A 16,869-nucleotide genomic window follows, 5' to 3' on the forward strand; every position below is an offset into this window, starting at 1 on the left:
ACCACTGTAGTATAGGCTGAGGCCGCAAGGCTTTGGCCTAGTAAACGTACTTGTAAGTTGCGGAGGTCCTACCTCATTCAGAGTCAGCAACCCAAAAAGAGCGAACAATGGCCGCAGCTCCCTAACATAGGCAGGGGCTGGATGTTTTGGATTGGTCCAAAACAACTGTCACTCACCGTTACACGGCATTATGGGTGAACACGTGACTTAAGAACCACATAAGGTCCTTCAAAAAACTATAGAGTTCTGAGTAACGGGTCACTTGACCTAAGGTCCTGCGACACCAAACAAGTTAGTAATGAAATATACATATTTACAATGACAATATTTATAAATATCAACTTACTAAGGGGTGACTAGGGGCTAACTAGGGAAGCGGACCCCCACAGTCCTAGGGACTCTGACTTTGGGGACCCCCCCACCAAGGCACAGTATGAAATACGGTGCCGGGATACCACAAACCCCCTTACTTAAAACAAGTCGACCCCGACGCCTGCCCCTAAGGCAGAGGGACTAGGACAAGGACGAAATTATTGACCAAAATACATTCTAACGAAATTTTCTTTTAGTCTGACTAGTATCCTTACTAGACAACTATGAAGCTTACTAGACATTATGAAGCTATCTAGACATTATGAAGCTATCTGACATTATGAAGCTATCTGACATTATGAAGCTATCTATTTAGACATTATGAAACTATCTAGACATTAGTGCAGCTCTCCATACCTTTTGCTTCAAGCTGACTAAACATTTTTGAAATCTCACCAATTTACTTTTGTTTTGCCACGATGAGTCACCTGTTAGTACACATCAGTTATATTGGCTTGCCTGAGGCTATCTACCAATAAGTTTAGCTGCTTGGGTCTATCGGTTACATGCTACTTACCCCTAGAACACAACAGTATAACCATACCTAGGTTACCTTTAGAAATACGTGTTTAATTTTTGCTCGCAAGAGCACCTACTGGCCAGGTAGAGCATCTCACACACGTAATAAAGAGAAGAAAGATTAGTGTACCTAAATGTGGCAGGAATTGAATTTCAATAGGCTACAATTCCTAAAGTGTTTCTTGAGTGTGAGACATATTTTTATTTTACTTTGTGTATGTACTGAAGGAGACTGAGGTAGTACATTTAAGTGAGCTATTTGAGGTACTATGTGTGCAAGTACTGCAGTTAGTCTTGATATCTTAAGGGTAGTTTACCCTGAGTAGTCCTTTGAGACCATTGCAACACCACCTCTGAGCCATCAGGAGTCTCTTCACCTAACGATTCTGCAGAAACTTCAGTCCCCGAGGGACCAGCTTGAGGGCTGGAAACAGAAGCGACATCTTCGGTCAGACTGGGAGATTCTCTGAAGTCAGGTGGAGAAGGTGCAGCAAGACTTGGAGCAGCCACAGGAGCAGGACTGGTACTGGATGTAGCAACCAATGGTGGCTGACTGGGTAGAACAGCTATTGGCAGCTGGCTGGGTGGAACGGCTACTGGCAGCTGGCTGGGTGGAGCAACCAGTGGTGGTTGACTGGGTAGAGCTGGACATGGCATACCCCAATGCATAAAAAATAGTTGATAAAACAACTAGAAACCAGTCCTCAAGGTATATGTAAGGGTAAAATAAAGGTAAAGTAAAGGTGGTCACTGGTGTCCAATGTCCCTGCAGGGCCCTTGCATGGGACACAAAACAGCGTAGAAGATAAAATTGGAATAAAACAGTTAGATAAAATAAAAATAATAATTTATAAATAAAAATAAGGAAAACTTGCATCTGTACTTCAGTATCGTAATATTGATATTAAAATCAATAATTGTCAATGTGCTTTCACTGCTCAGTTGGTCAAATGTCTCTTATAAGAACAAAAAGAGATTCCAATAGCTAGATACGCTAAGCTGACAGCGGATTGTCCTGTATTGTAACAGTCACAATACAGGACAATCATAGGGCTGAAGCTATTGTAGCTAATAAGGACAGAAGTGCCCTTGTTAATCCACAACATATCTCCAAAAAACACAGCAAAAAAAAAACAATTTTAGCACTCACTTACTCCCCTTATTTCAATAACATCAAACAAATTATCAACAGACACCTTCATTTTCTCAGGAGGGATGAAACGTTATCATCCCATGGAGTGATGGGTGTCAAATAGTTTCTAAAAGAGCACCCACACTTGGGGACCAGTTGTCACCAAGTGTGGTTGTGAGTGAAAGATCCAGCAATTCACATAGGTTAGCCCAAAAAAGGTTTTTTCAAGTGCGGACAGAGGATATGCCGAACCTGAAATTATGCAAAACCTACCAAAACCTTTTCTACTGCTGATGGTACTAAAACTTTCACCATAAATTCTTATATCAACTGCAATTATACCAATGTGGTGTACATCATAGAATGCTCACTCTGTCAACTAAAGTATGTGGGTTACACAACTAGAAAGTTAAAAACCAGAGATGAAGGTAACCTAGGTAAGGTTATACTGTTGTGTTCTAGGGGTAAGAGTGTGTAGCCAATAGACCCTAGTAGCTAGCTTATTGGTAGAAAGCCTCAGGCAAGTCAATATAACTTTCTTGTACAAGCAGGTAACTTAAATGGCAAAAGGAAACTGTCTAGTGAGATATAAAAATGTCTAGGAAGCTTGAGAAATATATAGAGAGCTTCATAAATGTATAGAAATCTTTATCCCCTTAATGACGCAGGACGTATATTTACGTCCTGTGCCGGCTCCCGCGATATGAAGCGGGATCGCGCCGCGATCCCGCTTCATATCATGTCGATCGCGGCGATGTGCGGTATTAACCCTTTAGAAGCGGCGGTCAAAGCCGCCGCTTCTAAAGTGAAAGTGACCCGGGTGCTCAGTCGGGCTGTTCGGGACCGCCGGGGTGAAATTGCGGCATCCCCAACAGCTTACAGGACACCGGGAGGGCCCTTACCTGCCTCCTCGGTGTCCGATCGGCGAATGACTGCTCCGTGCCTGAGATCCAGGCAGGAGCAGTCAAGCGCCGATAATGCTGATCACAGGCGTGTTAATACACGCCAGTGATCTGTGCAAGAGATCAGTGTGTGCAGTGTTATAGGTCCCTATGGGACCTATAACACTGCAAAAAAAAGTTTAAAAAAAGTGTTAATAAAGGTCATTTAACCCCTTCCCTAATAAAAGTTTGAATCACCCCCCTTTTCCCATAAAAAAAATAAAACAGTGTAAAAAAAAAAAAAATAGACATATGTGGTATCGCCGCATGCGTAAATGTCCAAACTATAAAAATATATCATTAATTAAACCGCATGGTCAATGGCGTATGCGCAAAAAAATTCCAAAGTCAAAAAAAGGGCATTTTTGGTCACTTTTTATACCATTAAAAAATGAATAAAAAGTGATCAAAAAGTCCGATCAAAACACAAATCATACCGATAAAAACTTCCAATCATGGCGCAAAAAATGAGTCCTCATACCGCCCTGTACATGGAAAAATAAAAAAGTTATAGGGGTCAGAAGATGACATTTTTAAACATATAAATTTTCCTGCATGTAGTTATGATTTTTTGTCGCACAATGATTTTTTTTCCATTTCGCGGTGCATTTTTGCGTAAAATGACTAATGTCACTGCAAAGTAGAATTTGTGATGCAAGAAATAAGCCATAATATGGATTTTTAGGTGGAAAATTGAAAGGGTTATGATTTTTAAAAGGTAAGGAGGAAAAAACGAAAGTGCAAAAACTGAAAAACCCTGAGTCCTTAAGGGGTTAAATTGTCTAGTGAGATATAAAATGTCTAGAAAGCTTGAGAAATGTTTTAGAGAGCTTTAAAGATGTCTAGAGAACTTAAAAAATGTATAGAAATTTCTAAATGTCTAATGTGACTAGCATTATGTCCAGTAAAAGGGATTATCTCTAGTCAGAGAATACAAAGTTTTGTCAGGATGTATATAATGTATGATAATTTCAACCTTCGTCCTAGTTCCTCTGCCTTAGGGTCGACTTGTTTTAAGTAAGGGGGTTTGTGGTGTCCCCGTACCGTATTGCATACCGTACCTTGGTTAGGGGTCCCCAAAGTCAGAGTTCCTAGTAACTGTGGGGTTCCGCTTCTTTAGTCATCCCCTAGTCACCCCTCATGTAGTTAATATATCGCTAAATTAAATGTAAATACTGTATAGAAAGAGTATACTTACCTTGCATAGCGTCGCAGGGCATGTGGGTCATGTGACTGTGGTTTAGTCTCTATAGTAGGTAAAAAGACCTTTGGAGGTTCTGGGTCATGTGATACCCACAATGCCTTGTAAAGCTGATTGACAGATGGCATGGACCAATCCTAAAACGGTTAGCCCCTGCCCATATAAGGGAGCTGTAGCCAATAGACGCTTTCTTGGGTTCCGGTTCGTTAGAGAGTCAAGATCTGCGCAACTTACAATGACAAATACTAGGCCACAGCCTGCCGGCCTCGGCCTGAAGCTAAACAGTGAGTTCTTACAAACTTACCCACTTATGCTAGCGAGACCTCTGGACATAAACATACCCCTAAATCCAGCGGATCTGCGCATACTAAATCCTACTAAGCTAATGAACTTACAAAAGTCCCAACCATACGTCAATCTCAGCTAAGCTGTATATAGACTTTGCCATAAAGACTGTTCCTGTATTTGCATGTTACAGAAAATCTTCAGTAAAGTTTACGCAAGTTTTCAGCGAAGCTCTGGTTGTCGACAATACTTTATTCTGCATCTACCTATCGCTCTTGGGAAGGGTGGCGATAGGCCAAGCCATACAGCATTTAACCCTCACCCTGGCGTCACGACTGACAAGAGTTAATTATAACCGCGATATACCTGACAGCAACACCCCAACTGTCATACATCCCCCCAAGGCATCACATATACATCTATAGTACTCTCTCCACCTCAATATAAAATTTTAATCACCCCCTTTTCCTATTTTAACAACAAAAATTTTTTTTTAGAAAACTAAAAAAACAATTAAACATATTTGGTGTGGTCACATGCCGTAAATGTCCGAACTATAAAAATATAATGTTTATGTTCCCACACCCTGAATGGCGTGAACGTTAAAAAATACCAAAATTGCTGATTTTTGGTCGCACCATATATATATATATATATATATATATATATATATATATATATATATATAATAATAGAAAGTGATCAAAAAGTCCCATCAAAACAAAAATAGCCCTGATAAAGACTAAAAATTATGCCGCAAAAAATTATCCTCAAACAGCCCTATATACGGAAAAATAAAAAAGTTATAGGGGGTCAGAAGAGGACAATTTTAAGCGTACTGATTTTTGTATAAAAGTTATAATTAATTAAGTAGTAAAAATAAAAACAAATGTAAAAATAAAGTGACAAAGTGTAAATAATACAAAACCTATATGAGGCTGGGTTCACACTACGTTTTTGCCATACTGTTTTCAATCCATTTTTCTAAAGAAAACCGTATGGCAAAAAACGGATGGAACAGTATGGAAAAAAGTAAACCGTATGCGTTTTTAAACAGTATACTGTTTTTAAAAGTGCATACAGTTCCGTCAGTTTTTATTAAAAAAAAAACATACGTTTTTGAAAATGTCCATTTTTAATGGGAGGGGTCTTGGGTGGGGACTTTAGGATTCAAATGCGCATGTGCAAAGTAAAAACGTATACGTTTTTCCCGTATGGAACGTATACATGTGCGTTTCCCATTGACGTCCATGTTAAAAAAAGAAAAACACGGTTTTGACTCCGGTTTAAAAACCGTACTGCAACCGCATACGTTTTTTTTAACATGGACAACAATGGGAAACGCACATGTATACGGTTCCATACGGGAAAAACGTATACGTTTTTACTTTGCACATGCGCATTTGAATCCTAAAGTCCCCAATGTAATTTTTTTTTTTTTAAAGTAAAGTTTTCTATTCAAGTTTTCAAAAATGCAGGCATACATAAGTCAAAGAACATAACAAATGCATCAGAGAAGGACAGTGGGAGACGTAACCCCTCAATGCCAGAGCATTTATTTACGAGCCCCCACATCTTCACATGACTAACAACATGTGTCCAGTAACTAGGGTACAGGCAGGAAGGAGTCTCAGATGAGTCTGGTAATATCCGTCAGGGGTGCGGGAGAAGGGGGGTGTTACATTCCGCACTGATAGAAATTTGGGAATGAGAAAGGAAAAATGGCAGTCAAACCTGAGGGAGAGAGGGGGAGAAAGAGGAAAAAGAGGGGTCACTAGAGGGAAAATGTATGGAGAATACATAGAGGAAGTAGAAAGAGGGGAGGGGGAGTAAGCGGGTAAAGGAAATAGGATGGGAAGGGGGGAGAGGACAGAGAGAAAGGTGAGGACGAAAAAGGTGTAATTTTTATTTTAAAAAAATGTTTAGAAACAAAAGCCCCCCAAATTTACAAAATGGCATCTTTTGCATCTAAAGCCAGCAGAAAAATACTGTTGTGTAATGGACTGTAGAGGCTTCTTAGATGTGAAATAGTTTCGCATGTAGAAAGGGGATCTTGTTCCTGAGTTTTCCCCATTTGGCTCTTCTGAGTGAACAGGATTAAAGTGGATCCCCACTTATGCTCCCCCGCTCGGGCTGGGATCGGAATGGCGTTTTGATCAACCTAAAACCGAAATAAAACAGATGCCTTTTTTTCACCTCGTGCAGCTGTTTCCATCAATATCCATGAGTGCTCCAGCTAATTATAGGGGATTAACAGTACAAGGCTCTATCCATTCCTGTATAGCAACAGTGTAACCGCTCCACGGCCTCACTAATCCTTAGAGCAGCGTTTCCCAACTGGGGTGCCCTCAGCTGTTGCAAAACTACAACTCCCAGCATGCCCGGGCAGCTGATTCCAAAGGACATGATGACATCACACAGTTCTCTATATGGACATGATGACATCACACAGTTCTCTATATGGACATGATGACATCACACAGTTGCTCCATATGGACATGATGACATCACACAGTTCCACCATATGGACATGATGTCATCACACAGTTCCTCCATATGGACATGATGACATCACACAGTTCCTCCATACAGACATGATGACATCACACAGTCCCTCCATACGGACATGATGACATCACACAGTTCCCCCATATGGACATGATGACATCACACAGTTCCTCTATATGGACATGATGACATCACACAGTTCCTCCATACAGACATGATGACATCACACAGTTTCTCCATATGGACATGATGACATCACACAGTTCCTCCATACGGACATGATGACATCACACAGTTCCTCCATATGGACATGATGACATCACACAGTTCCTCCATATGGACATGATGACATCACACAGTTCCACATCCCAGCGTTGATCTATTGGATGAGATCTGGTGACTGTGGAGGCCATTGGAGTCCAGTGACCTCATTGTCCTGTATGAGATGATGTCATGTGACCTCATTGTCCTGTATGAGATGATGTAATGTGACATGGGGCATTATCCTGTTGGAAGTATCATCAGAAGATGGGTCCACTGTGGTCATAAAGGGATGGCCATGGTGTTTATACCAGGATCAAGTGGTACTAAGGGGCCCAGAGTGTGCCCAGAAAATGTCCCCCCACCATTACACGACCACCATTCTGAAGCTGATACAAGGCAGGATGGATCCAGGCTTTGTTTTGTACACCAAATTCTGACCCTGCCATCTGAATGTCACAGCTGGAATGGAGACTCCTCGGACCAGACAACGTTCTTCCATCTTCCATTGTCCAGTTTTGTTGCCTGTGTGAATTGTAGCCTCAGTTTTCTGTTCTTAGGCTGCATTCACACCTCGTTTTCAGCCTACGTTTGCTGGATCTGGCTGGGGGAGGGGAAAACCGGGCGCTCCAGTACCCCAGCAGGAACGGCGCTGAAGTCAATTTACTTTAATAGCCGACCGGAGTCAAACTGTGACTCTGGTTGGCTCATTTTTGACCCGTATGCGTTTTCGTGACCGGACCTAAAACCGTAGTATACTACACTTTTAGGTCATGTCACAAAACCGGATATGGGTAAAAAATGAGCTGAACTGAGTCACCGTTTGACTCTGGTCGGCTCATTAACCTCTTGTACCTGTATGCCCTGCGCCTGGTCCCGGTATTTAAAACGGGGTCACGCCGTGACCCCGCATCATACCGGGTCGGTCACAGCGGCTTATGATAGCCGGGACCTGGGGCTTATAGCGTGCGGCACCAATCGTTGTTCCGCGTGCTATTAACCCTTTAGACGCGGCGATCAATTTGATCGCCGCGTCTAAAAATAAAGTAAGAGCTTCCCGGCAGCTCAGTCGGGCTGATCGGGACTATCGCGATAAAATTGTGATGTCCCGATCAGCTAGGACGCGAGCGGAGGCCCCCTTACCTTGCTCCGTTGCGTCCGATCGGCGTTTGATTGCTCCAAGCCTGAGCTACAGGCTTGAGCAATCAACTCCCTATGAAGCTGATCCATGCAAACCTATGGCTTTGTGTAAAAGATCAGTGTGTGCAGTGTTATACTCTCCTATGATAGCTATAACACTGCAAAAAAAAAAGTGAAAAAAAAAGTTAAGAAAGGTCATTTAACCCCTTCCCTAATAAAAGTTTGAATCACCCCCCTTTTCCCATAAGAAAAAAAAACTGTGTAAATAAAAATAAACATATGTGGTATCGCCGCATGCAGAAATGTTCAAACTATAAAAATATATTGTTAATTAATCCACACGGTCAATGGCGTACGCTCCAAAAAATTCCAAAGTCCAAAATACCGTATTTTTGGTCACTTTTATATCAGGAAAAAATGAATAAAAAGCCATTAAAGTCCAATCAATACAAAAATGATTCGGCTAAAAACTTCAGAACACGGCGCAAAAAATGAGTCCTCATACCGGCTCGTACGCGGAAAAAAAAAAGTTATAGGGGTCAGAAAATGAGATTTTTTAACATATAAATTTTCCTGCATGTAGTTATGACTTTTTTCAGAAGTACGACAAAATCAAACCTATATAGGTAGGGTATCATTTTAACCGTATGGACCTACAGAATAAAGACGAGGTGTCATTTGTACCGAAAAATGCACTGCGTAGAAACGGAAGCCCCCAAAAGTTACAAAATGAAATTTTTTCTTCAATTTTGTCGCACAATTAATTTTTTTTCCATTTTGCCGTGAATTTTTGGGTAAAATGACTGTCACTGCAAAGTAGAGTTGGTGGTGCAAAAAATAAGCCATTATATGGAATTTTATGTGCAAAATTTAAAGCATTATGATTTTTAGAAGGTGATGAGGAAAAAATTAAAATGAAAAAACGAAAAAACGCTGAGTCCTTAAGGGGTTAAAGTAAATGGATTTCAGCGCCGGTCCGGCTGGGGTACGGGAGCGCCCAGTTTTCCCCTCCCCCAGCTGGATCCGGCAACCGTAGGCTGAAAATGTGGTGTGAATGCAACCTTAGCTGACAGTAGGGGCGCCCCATGTGGTCTTCTGCTGCTGTAGCCCATCTGTTAAAAGGTTGGATATTCTTCTGCAGTCAGAGATGGTATTCTGCAGACCTTGGTTGTAACCAGTGCTTATTTGAGTTACTGTTGTCTTTCATCTTGAACCAGTCTGAACCCATTCTCCTCTGAAAACAAGGCATTTTTGCCCATACAATTGCAGACCACTGGATATTTTCTCTTTTTCAGAACTTTCTCTGTCAGCCATGCCATGTTCAAAGTCCCTTAAATCTCGTTTTTCCCCCATTCTGATGCTCAGTGCAAACTTCAGCAAGTTGCCTTGACCACGTCTACATGCCTAAATGCATTGACTTACCATCGTTATGTATAGAAATGATATGTTTGGCACAATAAAAGGATTAATCTTGTACAGTACGTAGTAGAGAGCTGAATAATCCAGTGTTATCCAACCAGTGTGCCTCCTACTGTTGCCCGGACAACCAAATGGTTCCCTGTGATTGACAGCCAGGTCCCGCCGGCGATCTCCTTAGCTGCCACCTGCAGTGCAGGAGATCACATGGACTTATGCATACGTCCCAGTGTGCGAACATGTCGGGTGCTGGGATGTATGCATAACTCCAATAGCAGAAAGGGGTTAATACAAACTATGGTGCATCAAAAACAAGATATGGTCAGAGTAAAGAACTAAATACCAGCCGCAAGTTTCAGCATAGCTAGTGTCTAAATGAAACTACCCGGGATCCCATAGGCTGTAAGCATTAACTCTTCCCAAACCATGGAAAAATAACACTGTTCAGACATAAAATCCATGTCTGAACAGAACACTAGAGCAGAAAATGCAAAACATAAAAATACAGACGTTACATTGTGCATCTTTCAGTGAGACTCTGTGCAGCTTTCAGTCTGTGCAGCTTTCAGTCTGTGCAGCTTTCAGTGAAGCTCTTTGCAGCTGTCAATCAAACTCAGCACAGAGAAACACTTCCTGAATTTGGTCTCCTGACATTACAAGCAGGAGACCAAACCCTGAGATTTTGAGCAGACGGAATGTGTTCTGGCCAAGAAGGGAGACCCCTGGTGGCCAGAAGTATACAGCAGAAAAACTAACAATTTTTTTTTTTTTTTTTTTTTAATGGAAGCCAATTACAAAAGTTATTTATTTGGCATAAGGAAATATATTAAAAATCGTGTTTAATGACAGTGTCCATTTAAGCCATTATAATTTCTGAGATGCAAATAGAGTTCTATTTCCTTGTAAATGCCCCCGATAAAGCTGACGGTGATCTGCAAACTGGTTGAAGACATAGAAAATCTAGTTAGGTAGACAAAGTAGGTTTGGTATTTTTAACACTATGACATGATTGAGCTGCTTTGCATATCCTTTCTTCCCAGAATCCCCAGTGGACTGCTAATGACCTATAAATCTCCAAACAGTTATGGTGCTCTCCTCAAGGAAAAAACTTACACCTTTGACCCACTATGGTCTGCAAATTGAATATAATGGCCCATTATTTATTATTGTAAACCCAACATTTTAGAACAATCCCAACATATCCCTACAAGGTTTTCACAGAAAAACGTGGTGGATTTGAGCTCTGGAAAACCCCACAGCTCAGAGCAGGTGTAAAAAAAAAAGCAAAACATAGGGAAAAGTGCAAAATGTAGTGAAACAAGGATTTTTGCCCCCGTAGGCGAAAGCTAATTTTGCCGCCCCTTGACCTCGACCATTGGTTCCACCCTTTGAAACTCTCTCCACCTTACTACTGGAGTGACACACTGTAACAAACCTCCTCCTCAAGTAATTACCTTACTACTGAGTTGACACACTGTAACAAACCTCCCTTGGCCCTGAGTAGATACCATTGAAAAATATCTGTTGGGGGGAAAAAAATAACTACAAAGAAATCTACCCTCTACTCTTAGTAAAGTAGGGCCATTGAGTTGGCTTTACTAAAAAACGACATGGGGGGAGATTTATCAAAACCTGTGCAGAGGAAGAGTGGTGCAGTTGCCCATAGCAACCAATCAGATTGCTTCTTTCATTTTCCACAGGCCTCTAAAGAGGCCTGTGGAAAATGAAAGGAGCAATCTGATTGGTTGCTATGGGCAACTACACCACTCTTCCTCTGCACAGGTTTCGATAAATCTCCCCAATGGTGAAAACATATGGCGGGGATTTATCAAAACCAGTTTAGTGGAAAAGTGGAGCAGTTGCCTATAGCAACTTATTAGGTTGCTTCTTTCATTTGTCAGAGGCCTTTAAAAAAAAAATAATAATAATTAAGAAGCAATGTGATTGTTGCTATGTGCAACTGCCCTGTTTTCCTTCTGCACAGGCCTTCATAAATCTCCCCCATAAAGTCTAATTAGTCAGACCAAAAGTTTGCACACACCTTCTCATTCAGAGTTTTCTTTATTTTCATGACTATGAAAATTGTAGATTCACACTGAAGGCATCAAAACTATGAATTAACACATGTGGAAAAGTGTGAAAGAACTGAAAATATGTCATATTCTAGGTTCTTCAAAGTAGCCACCTTTTGCTTTGATTACTGCTTTGCACACTCTTGATGAGCTTCAAGAGGTAGTCACCTGAAATGGTTTTCACTTCACAGGTGTGCTGGTGTGGAGGAGGAGGTGTGATGGTGTGGGGGGGGGGGGGGGGGGGCTTTGCTGGTGACACTGTTGGGGATTTATTCAAAATTGAAGGCATACTGAACCAGCATGTCTACCACAGCATCTTGCAGCGGCTGCTATTCCTTCCGGTTTGCGTTTAGTTGGACCATCATTTATTTTTCAACAGGACAATGACCCCAAACACACCTCCAGGCGGTGTAAGGGCTATTTGACCAAGAAGGAGAGTGATGGGGTGCTGCGTCAGATGACCTGGCCTCCACAGTCACCAGACCTGACCCCAATGAAGGCAAAAGGGCCAACAAGTGCTAAGCATCTCTGGGAACTCCTTAAAGACTGTTGGAAGACCATTTCAGGTGACTACCTCTTGAAGCTCATCAAGAGAATGCCAAGAGTGTGCAAAGCAGTAATCAAAGAAAATGGTGGATAGAACCTAGAATATGACATATTTTCAGTTGTTTCACACTTTTTTGTTATGTCTATAATTCCACGTGTTAATTCATAGTTTTGATGTCTTCAGTGTGAATCTACAATTTTAATAGTCATGAAAATAAAGAAAACTTTGAATGAGAAGGTGTGTCCAAACTTTTGGTCTGTACTGTATATATATATATATATATATATATATATATATATATATATATATATATATATATATATAATTTTTTTTTTATGTAAACCCAGCACCATATTTTTAAGTGTGAAATTCTATCAAATAGCTTACTTATGCTCTCCAAGAAATCAATAAGGAGTTAATCCATGGAGATCTATAACTAGATGTTGCATCAAATATAAGACCGGGCTCGGCAGGTGCAATATTCCCAACTATTTATAACCCAGAAATTGCTCACTGCACATGTCATGTGTATAGACCCAGCCGGTTGCTTAGACATCACAGTCACAGCTACAGACGTGAGACACAGGATGGTCACGAGAACATATAAAAGACAGAGCAGAGATGGAAAGTGGAGAACGATGGTAAGAGGTGGAGGGCAGTAATAATTAGTAGAGTGCCGAGGTAAACATGCAGCCCGATGGGTATGTGCAATATAGTATGAGTAAGGGTGCTGTATGCACCTCAAACACATTACTTCTGTTCCACCTTGTATCCTGTATGTTTTTTGCTGAAATAAACATCTAAGATTTTAATTGTACAATATCGTGCTGGACTCTTTATCACAAGTATTCAGGTGGTGTTACCCCGTTCCGTCCAGGAGGCGGGAAGGCTGTCCAGTGAGATTAACCTTTGGTTTATTGTCAACACAATTTTTAGTTTTTACGTTTTAGCAGATGTCTCTGAATCACTGGAAGGCTGCAAAGTCCACACTAAAGTCTGAAGCCCGAGGGCCTCCACCGCCATGGGGACATGGTGCTAAGAAGGTTCTTTTTATTGGGACAACCATTTGCCCAGGTCCTTTTGGGATTCTTGTGCCAGTATTCACCTTGTAGGCTGCAGACTAATTGTACCTGAAGAGGTGTTCTGAAGAGGTCTCCACATGGTCCACATGGACTTCAAGTAATAGACTCTAAACAGATCCTGTTGTGTACAATAGCCTTATTTACATGTACCTTCAGCACACACTTGTGTATATGGATGGATAAGTGCAATATACTATATCGGCGTTTCCCAACCAGGGTGTCTCTCTTTGTATTTAATAGCCTGCTTTGAGAAAACCATAACCAGATCCTTAGTGGTTGCATCCATGTTGTGTGCCATCCACTTCTTGCATACGACAGGAGGTCCTTCATCTGCTGATGAGCTGCAGGAAATCTTCGAGGAATATTATTTCCTCTCCTTTTTTGGTATCGAGAAAAAAAAAAACCTGAGGGATTTTATAAAATGTATTTGAGGGATTTGCTCTGCAATTGCCCCAAGGATGGGTACCAGTTCACCAAACGTCATGCCAACCATCATGGCTTAACCCATCCTTCATGTCACTGAAACATGGCCATGAGCTCTGCATTCTCGATTGCATCATCACTCTAAGAAGCCAAAATCGGTGAGATCCACCATCGTTTTCAGTAACTGGATCCCAGCCCTGACCCATTGGCTCAGACAGGGACCTGTAATAGAAAAAACAAAAGTTACAGACAGGAGGGTCTCAATTGTGTCTGAAGGCCGCACTGCGGGAGGATATACGGGAGGGAAACGATAACGTGGAGTCATCATGGGTAGAAATATATGGAGATAAAAATTTAAAAATATTCTGATAGGGGTTTGTTATAAGCCACCAAACATAATGGAAAAGGCAGAAGATCAATTACTGAGGAAAATGAACAAGGCAGCAAATCAGAATGATGTGAAAAAATGGGGGACTTTAACTATTGTGATATAAACTGGGAGAACAGGTTTCTGACTATAGCTAAAGAGAATTATCTGTCCTAAATGGTGCAGGGGGGCGCCCTACTGGACTTAATATTAACCAACAGACCTGACAGAGTAACTAATGTGCAAGTAGAAGGACACCTAGGAAATAGTCATCATAATATATAATACATTATAACTTGTTCTTCAATAAGGGAATCTCTCGAGGAGCCACAAAAACAATGAACTTTAGGAAGGCAAAGTCTGATCAACTCAGAGAAGCCCTTAACAGTATAAATTGGAATAATGTCCTCAAAAACAAGAATACTGACACTAAATAGGAGACTTTTAAAAAGATCTTAAATTCTCACTGTAATATGTATATATCTTATGAGAATAAAAGGGTCAGAAATAAAAAAAAAACAATATGGATGAATAAAAATGTTAAGGGGGCAATAAACGACAACAATTTAAGCATTTAAACTACTAAAACAGGACGACAGTGGTAAGAAGCATTAAAAAGCTATAGAGAAAAATGTAAAATATGTAAAAAAACAGATAAAAGCCACAAAAATAGAGACAGAAAGACTCATTGTCAAAGAGAGTAAAACTAACCCCAAAATGTTCTTTAACTATATAAATAGCAAAAAGGTTAAAAATGAAAGCGTTGGCCCTTTAAAAAACGATAAAGAAGAAATTATAAACGGGGATCAGGAAAAAACAAATATATTAAGCAAATTCTTCTCCACTGTATTCACTGAGGAAAATGAAATGCCAGGTGAAATACAGCGAGATAAGGTAAACTCCCCAGTACAGGTCACCTGTCTAACCCAGGAAGAAGTACAGTGCCGCCTACAAAAAAATCAAAATAGACAAATCACCAGGTCCAGATGACATTCACCCCCGTGTTCTAAAGGAATGAAGTAATGTCATAGACAGACCCCTATTTTTAATATTCAGGGACTTTATAGTAACAGGGACTATTCCCCGGGACTGGCGCATGTGGTGCCAATATTTAAAAAGGGGTCAAAAAGTGACCCCGGGAATTATAGACCTGTTAGTTTAACCTCTGTTGTATGTAAATTGTTTGAGGGTTTTCTAAGAGATGCTATTTTGGAGTATCTTGATCAAAATAAATGTATGACTCCAAATCAGCATGGATTTATGAGGGATCGGTCCTGTCAAACTAACCTGATCAGCTTTTATGAGGAGGTGAGCTCCAGACTGGACCAAGGGGAATTGCTGGATGTCGTATATCTGGATTTTTCCAAAGCATTTGATACGGTGCCACATAAACGTTTGGTGCATAAAATGAGAAGGAACGGACTGGGGAGAATATGTGTAAGTGGGTAAGTAACTGGCTCAGTGATAGGAAACAGAGGGTAGTTATTAATGGTACTTATTCTGATTGAGTGACTGTTACTAGTGGGGTACCACAGGGGTCAGTCTTGGGTCCTGTTCTATTTAATATATTTATTAATGACCTTGTAGAGGGGTTGAATAGTAAAATAGCAATATTTGCAGATGATACTAAACCCTGTAAAGCGGTAAATACTATAGAGGACAGTGCACTGTTACAACTGGATCTGGATAGGTTGGAGGTTTGAGCTGGGAAGTGGCAAATGAGGTTCAACATTGATAAATGTAAGGTCATGCACATGGGGAAGAAAAATCCGGGCTGGGATTATGTATTAAATGGGAGAACACTTGGGACGACTGAGGTGCAAAAGGACTTGAGAGTCTTAGTTAACAGTAAATTTAGCTGTAGTGACCAGTGTCAGGCAGCTGCTGCCAAGGCAAATAAAATCATGGGGTGCATCAATAGGGGCATAGATGCCCACGACAAGGAAATAATTCTACCGCTGTACAAATCACTAGTCAGACCACACATAGAATACTGTGTACAGTACTGGGCACCAGTGTACAAGAAATATATAGTGGAGCTGGAGAGGGTTCAAAGATGGGCAACCAGAGTAATACGGGGAATGGGAGGACTACAATACCAAGAAAGATTATCAGAATTGGGGTCATTTAGTTTAGAAAAAAAGAAGGCTTAGGGGCGACCTAATAACTATGTATAAATATATCAGAGGACCGTACAGAGATCTCTCCCATGATCTATTTATACCCAGGTCTGTATCTATAACAAGGGGGCATCCTCTACGTCTAGAGGAAAGAAGGTTTCTACACCAGCACAGAAGGGGGTTCTTTACTGTAAGAGCAGTGAGACTGTGGAATTCTCTGCCTGAGGAGGTGGTCATGGTTAACTCGGTAAAAGAATTTAAAAGGGGTCTGGATGCATTTTTGGTGAATAATAACATTACAGGTTATGGATTCTAGATCTATAGGGACAAAACGTTGATCGAGGGATTTATTCTGATGCCATATTTAGAGTAAGGAAGGAATTTTTACCTCTATTACCTCTATTTTTTGCCTTCATCTGGATCAACTCAGTAGGGACTCATTAGGGATATAGGTTGAACTTGATGGACTCTTTTTTCAATCTT

General features: G+C 40.9%; 1 protein-coding gene across 13 annotated transcripts in view; it reads right to left on the minus strand.

Annotated features, from left to right (window-relative positions):
* Positions 1 to 10,567: 10,567 nt before the first annotated feature.
* Positions 10,568 to 16,869, minus strand: part of LOC130295952 (von Willebrand factor A domain-containing protein 5A-like) — an 82,200-nt gene continuing 75,898 nt past the window's right edge. For 12 of the 13 annotated variants that reach the window (XM_056547382.1, XM_056547372.1, XM_056547393.1 and 9 more), the window contains one exon: positions 12,744 to 14,121. In XM_056547382.1, the coding sequence (XP_056403357.1) occupies positions 14,036 to 14,121 (86 nt within the window). In that variant the 3' untranslated portion in view covers positions 12,744 to 14,035. Of the gene's footprint in view, positions 10,715 to 12,743; positions 14,122 to 16,869 lie in introns of those variants that run through there. The other variant, XM_056547345.1, reaches the window with a different exon arrangement.

The sequence above is a fragment of the Hyla sarda genome, chromosome 1, assembly GCF_029499605.1.
Source record: "Hyla sarda isolate aHylSar1 chromosome 1, aHylSar1.hap1, whole genome shotgun sequence".
Classification (NCBI taxonomy): domain Eukaryota; kingdom Metazoa; phylum Chordata; class Amphibia; order Anura; family Hylidae; genus Hyla; species Hyla sarda.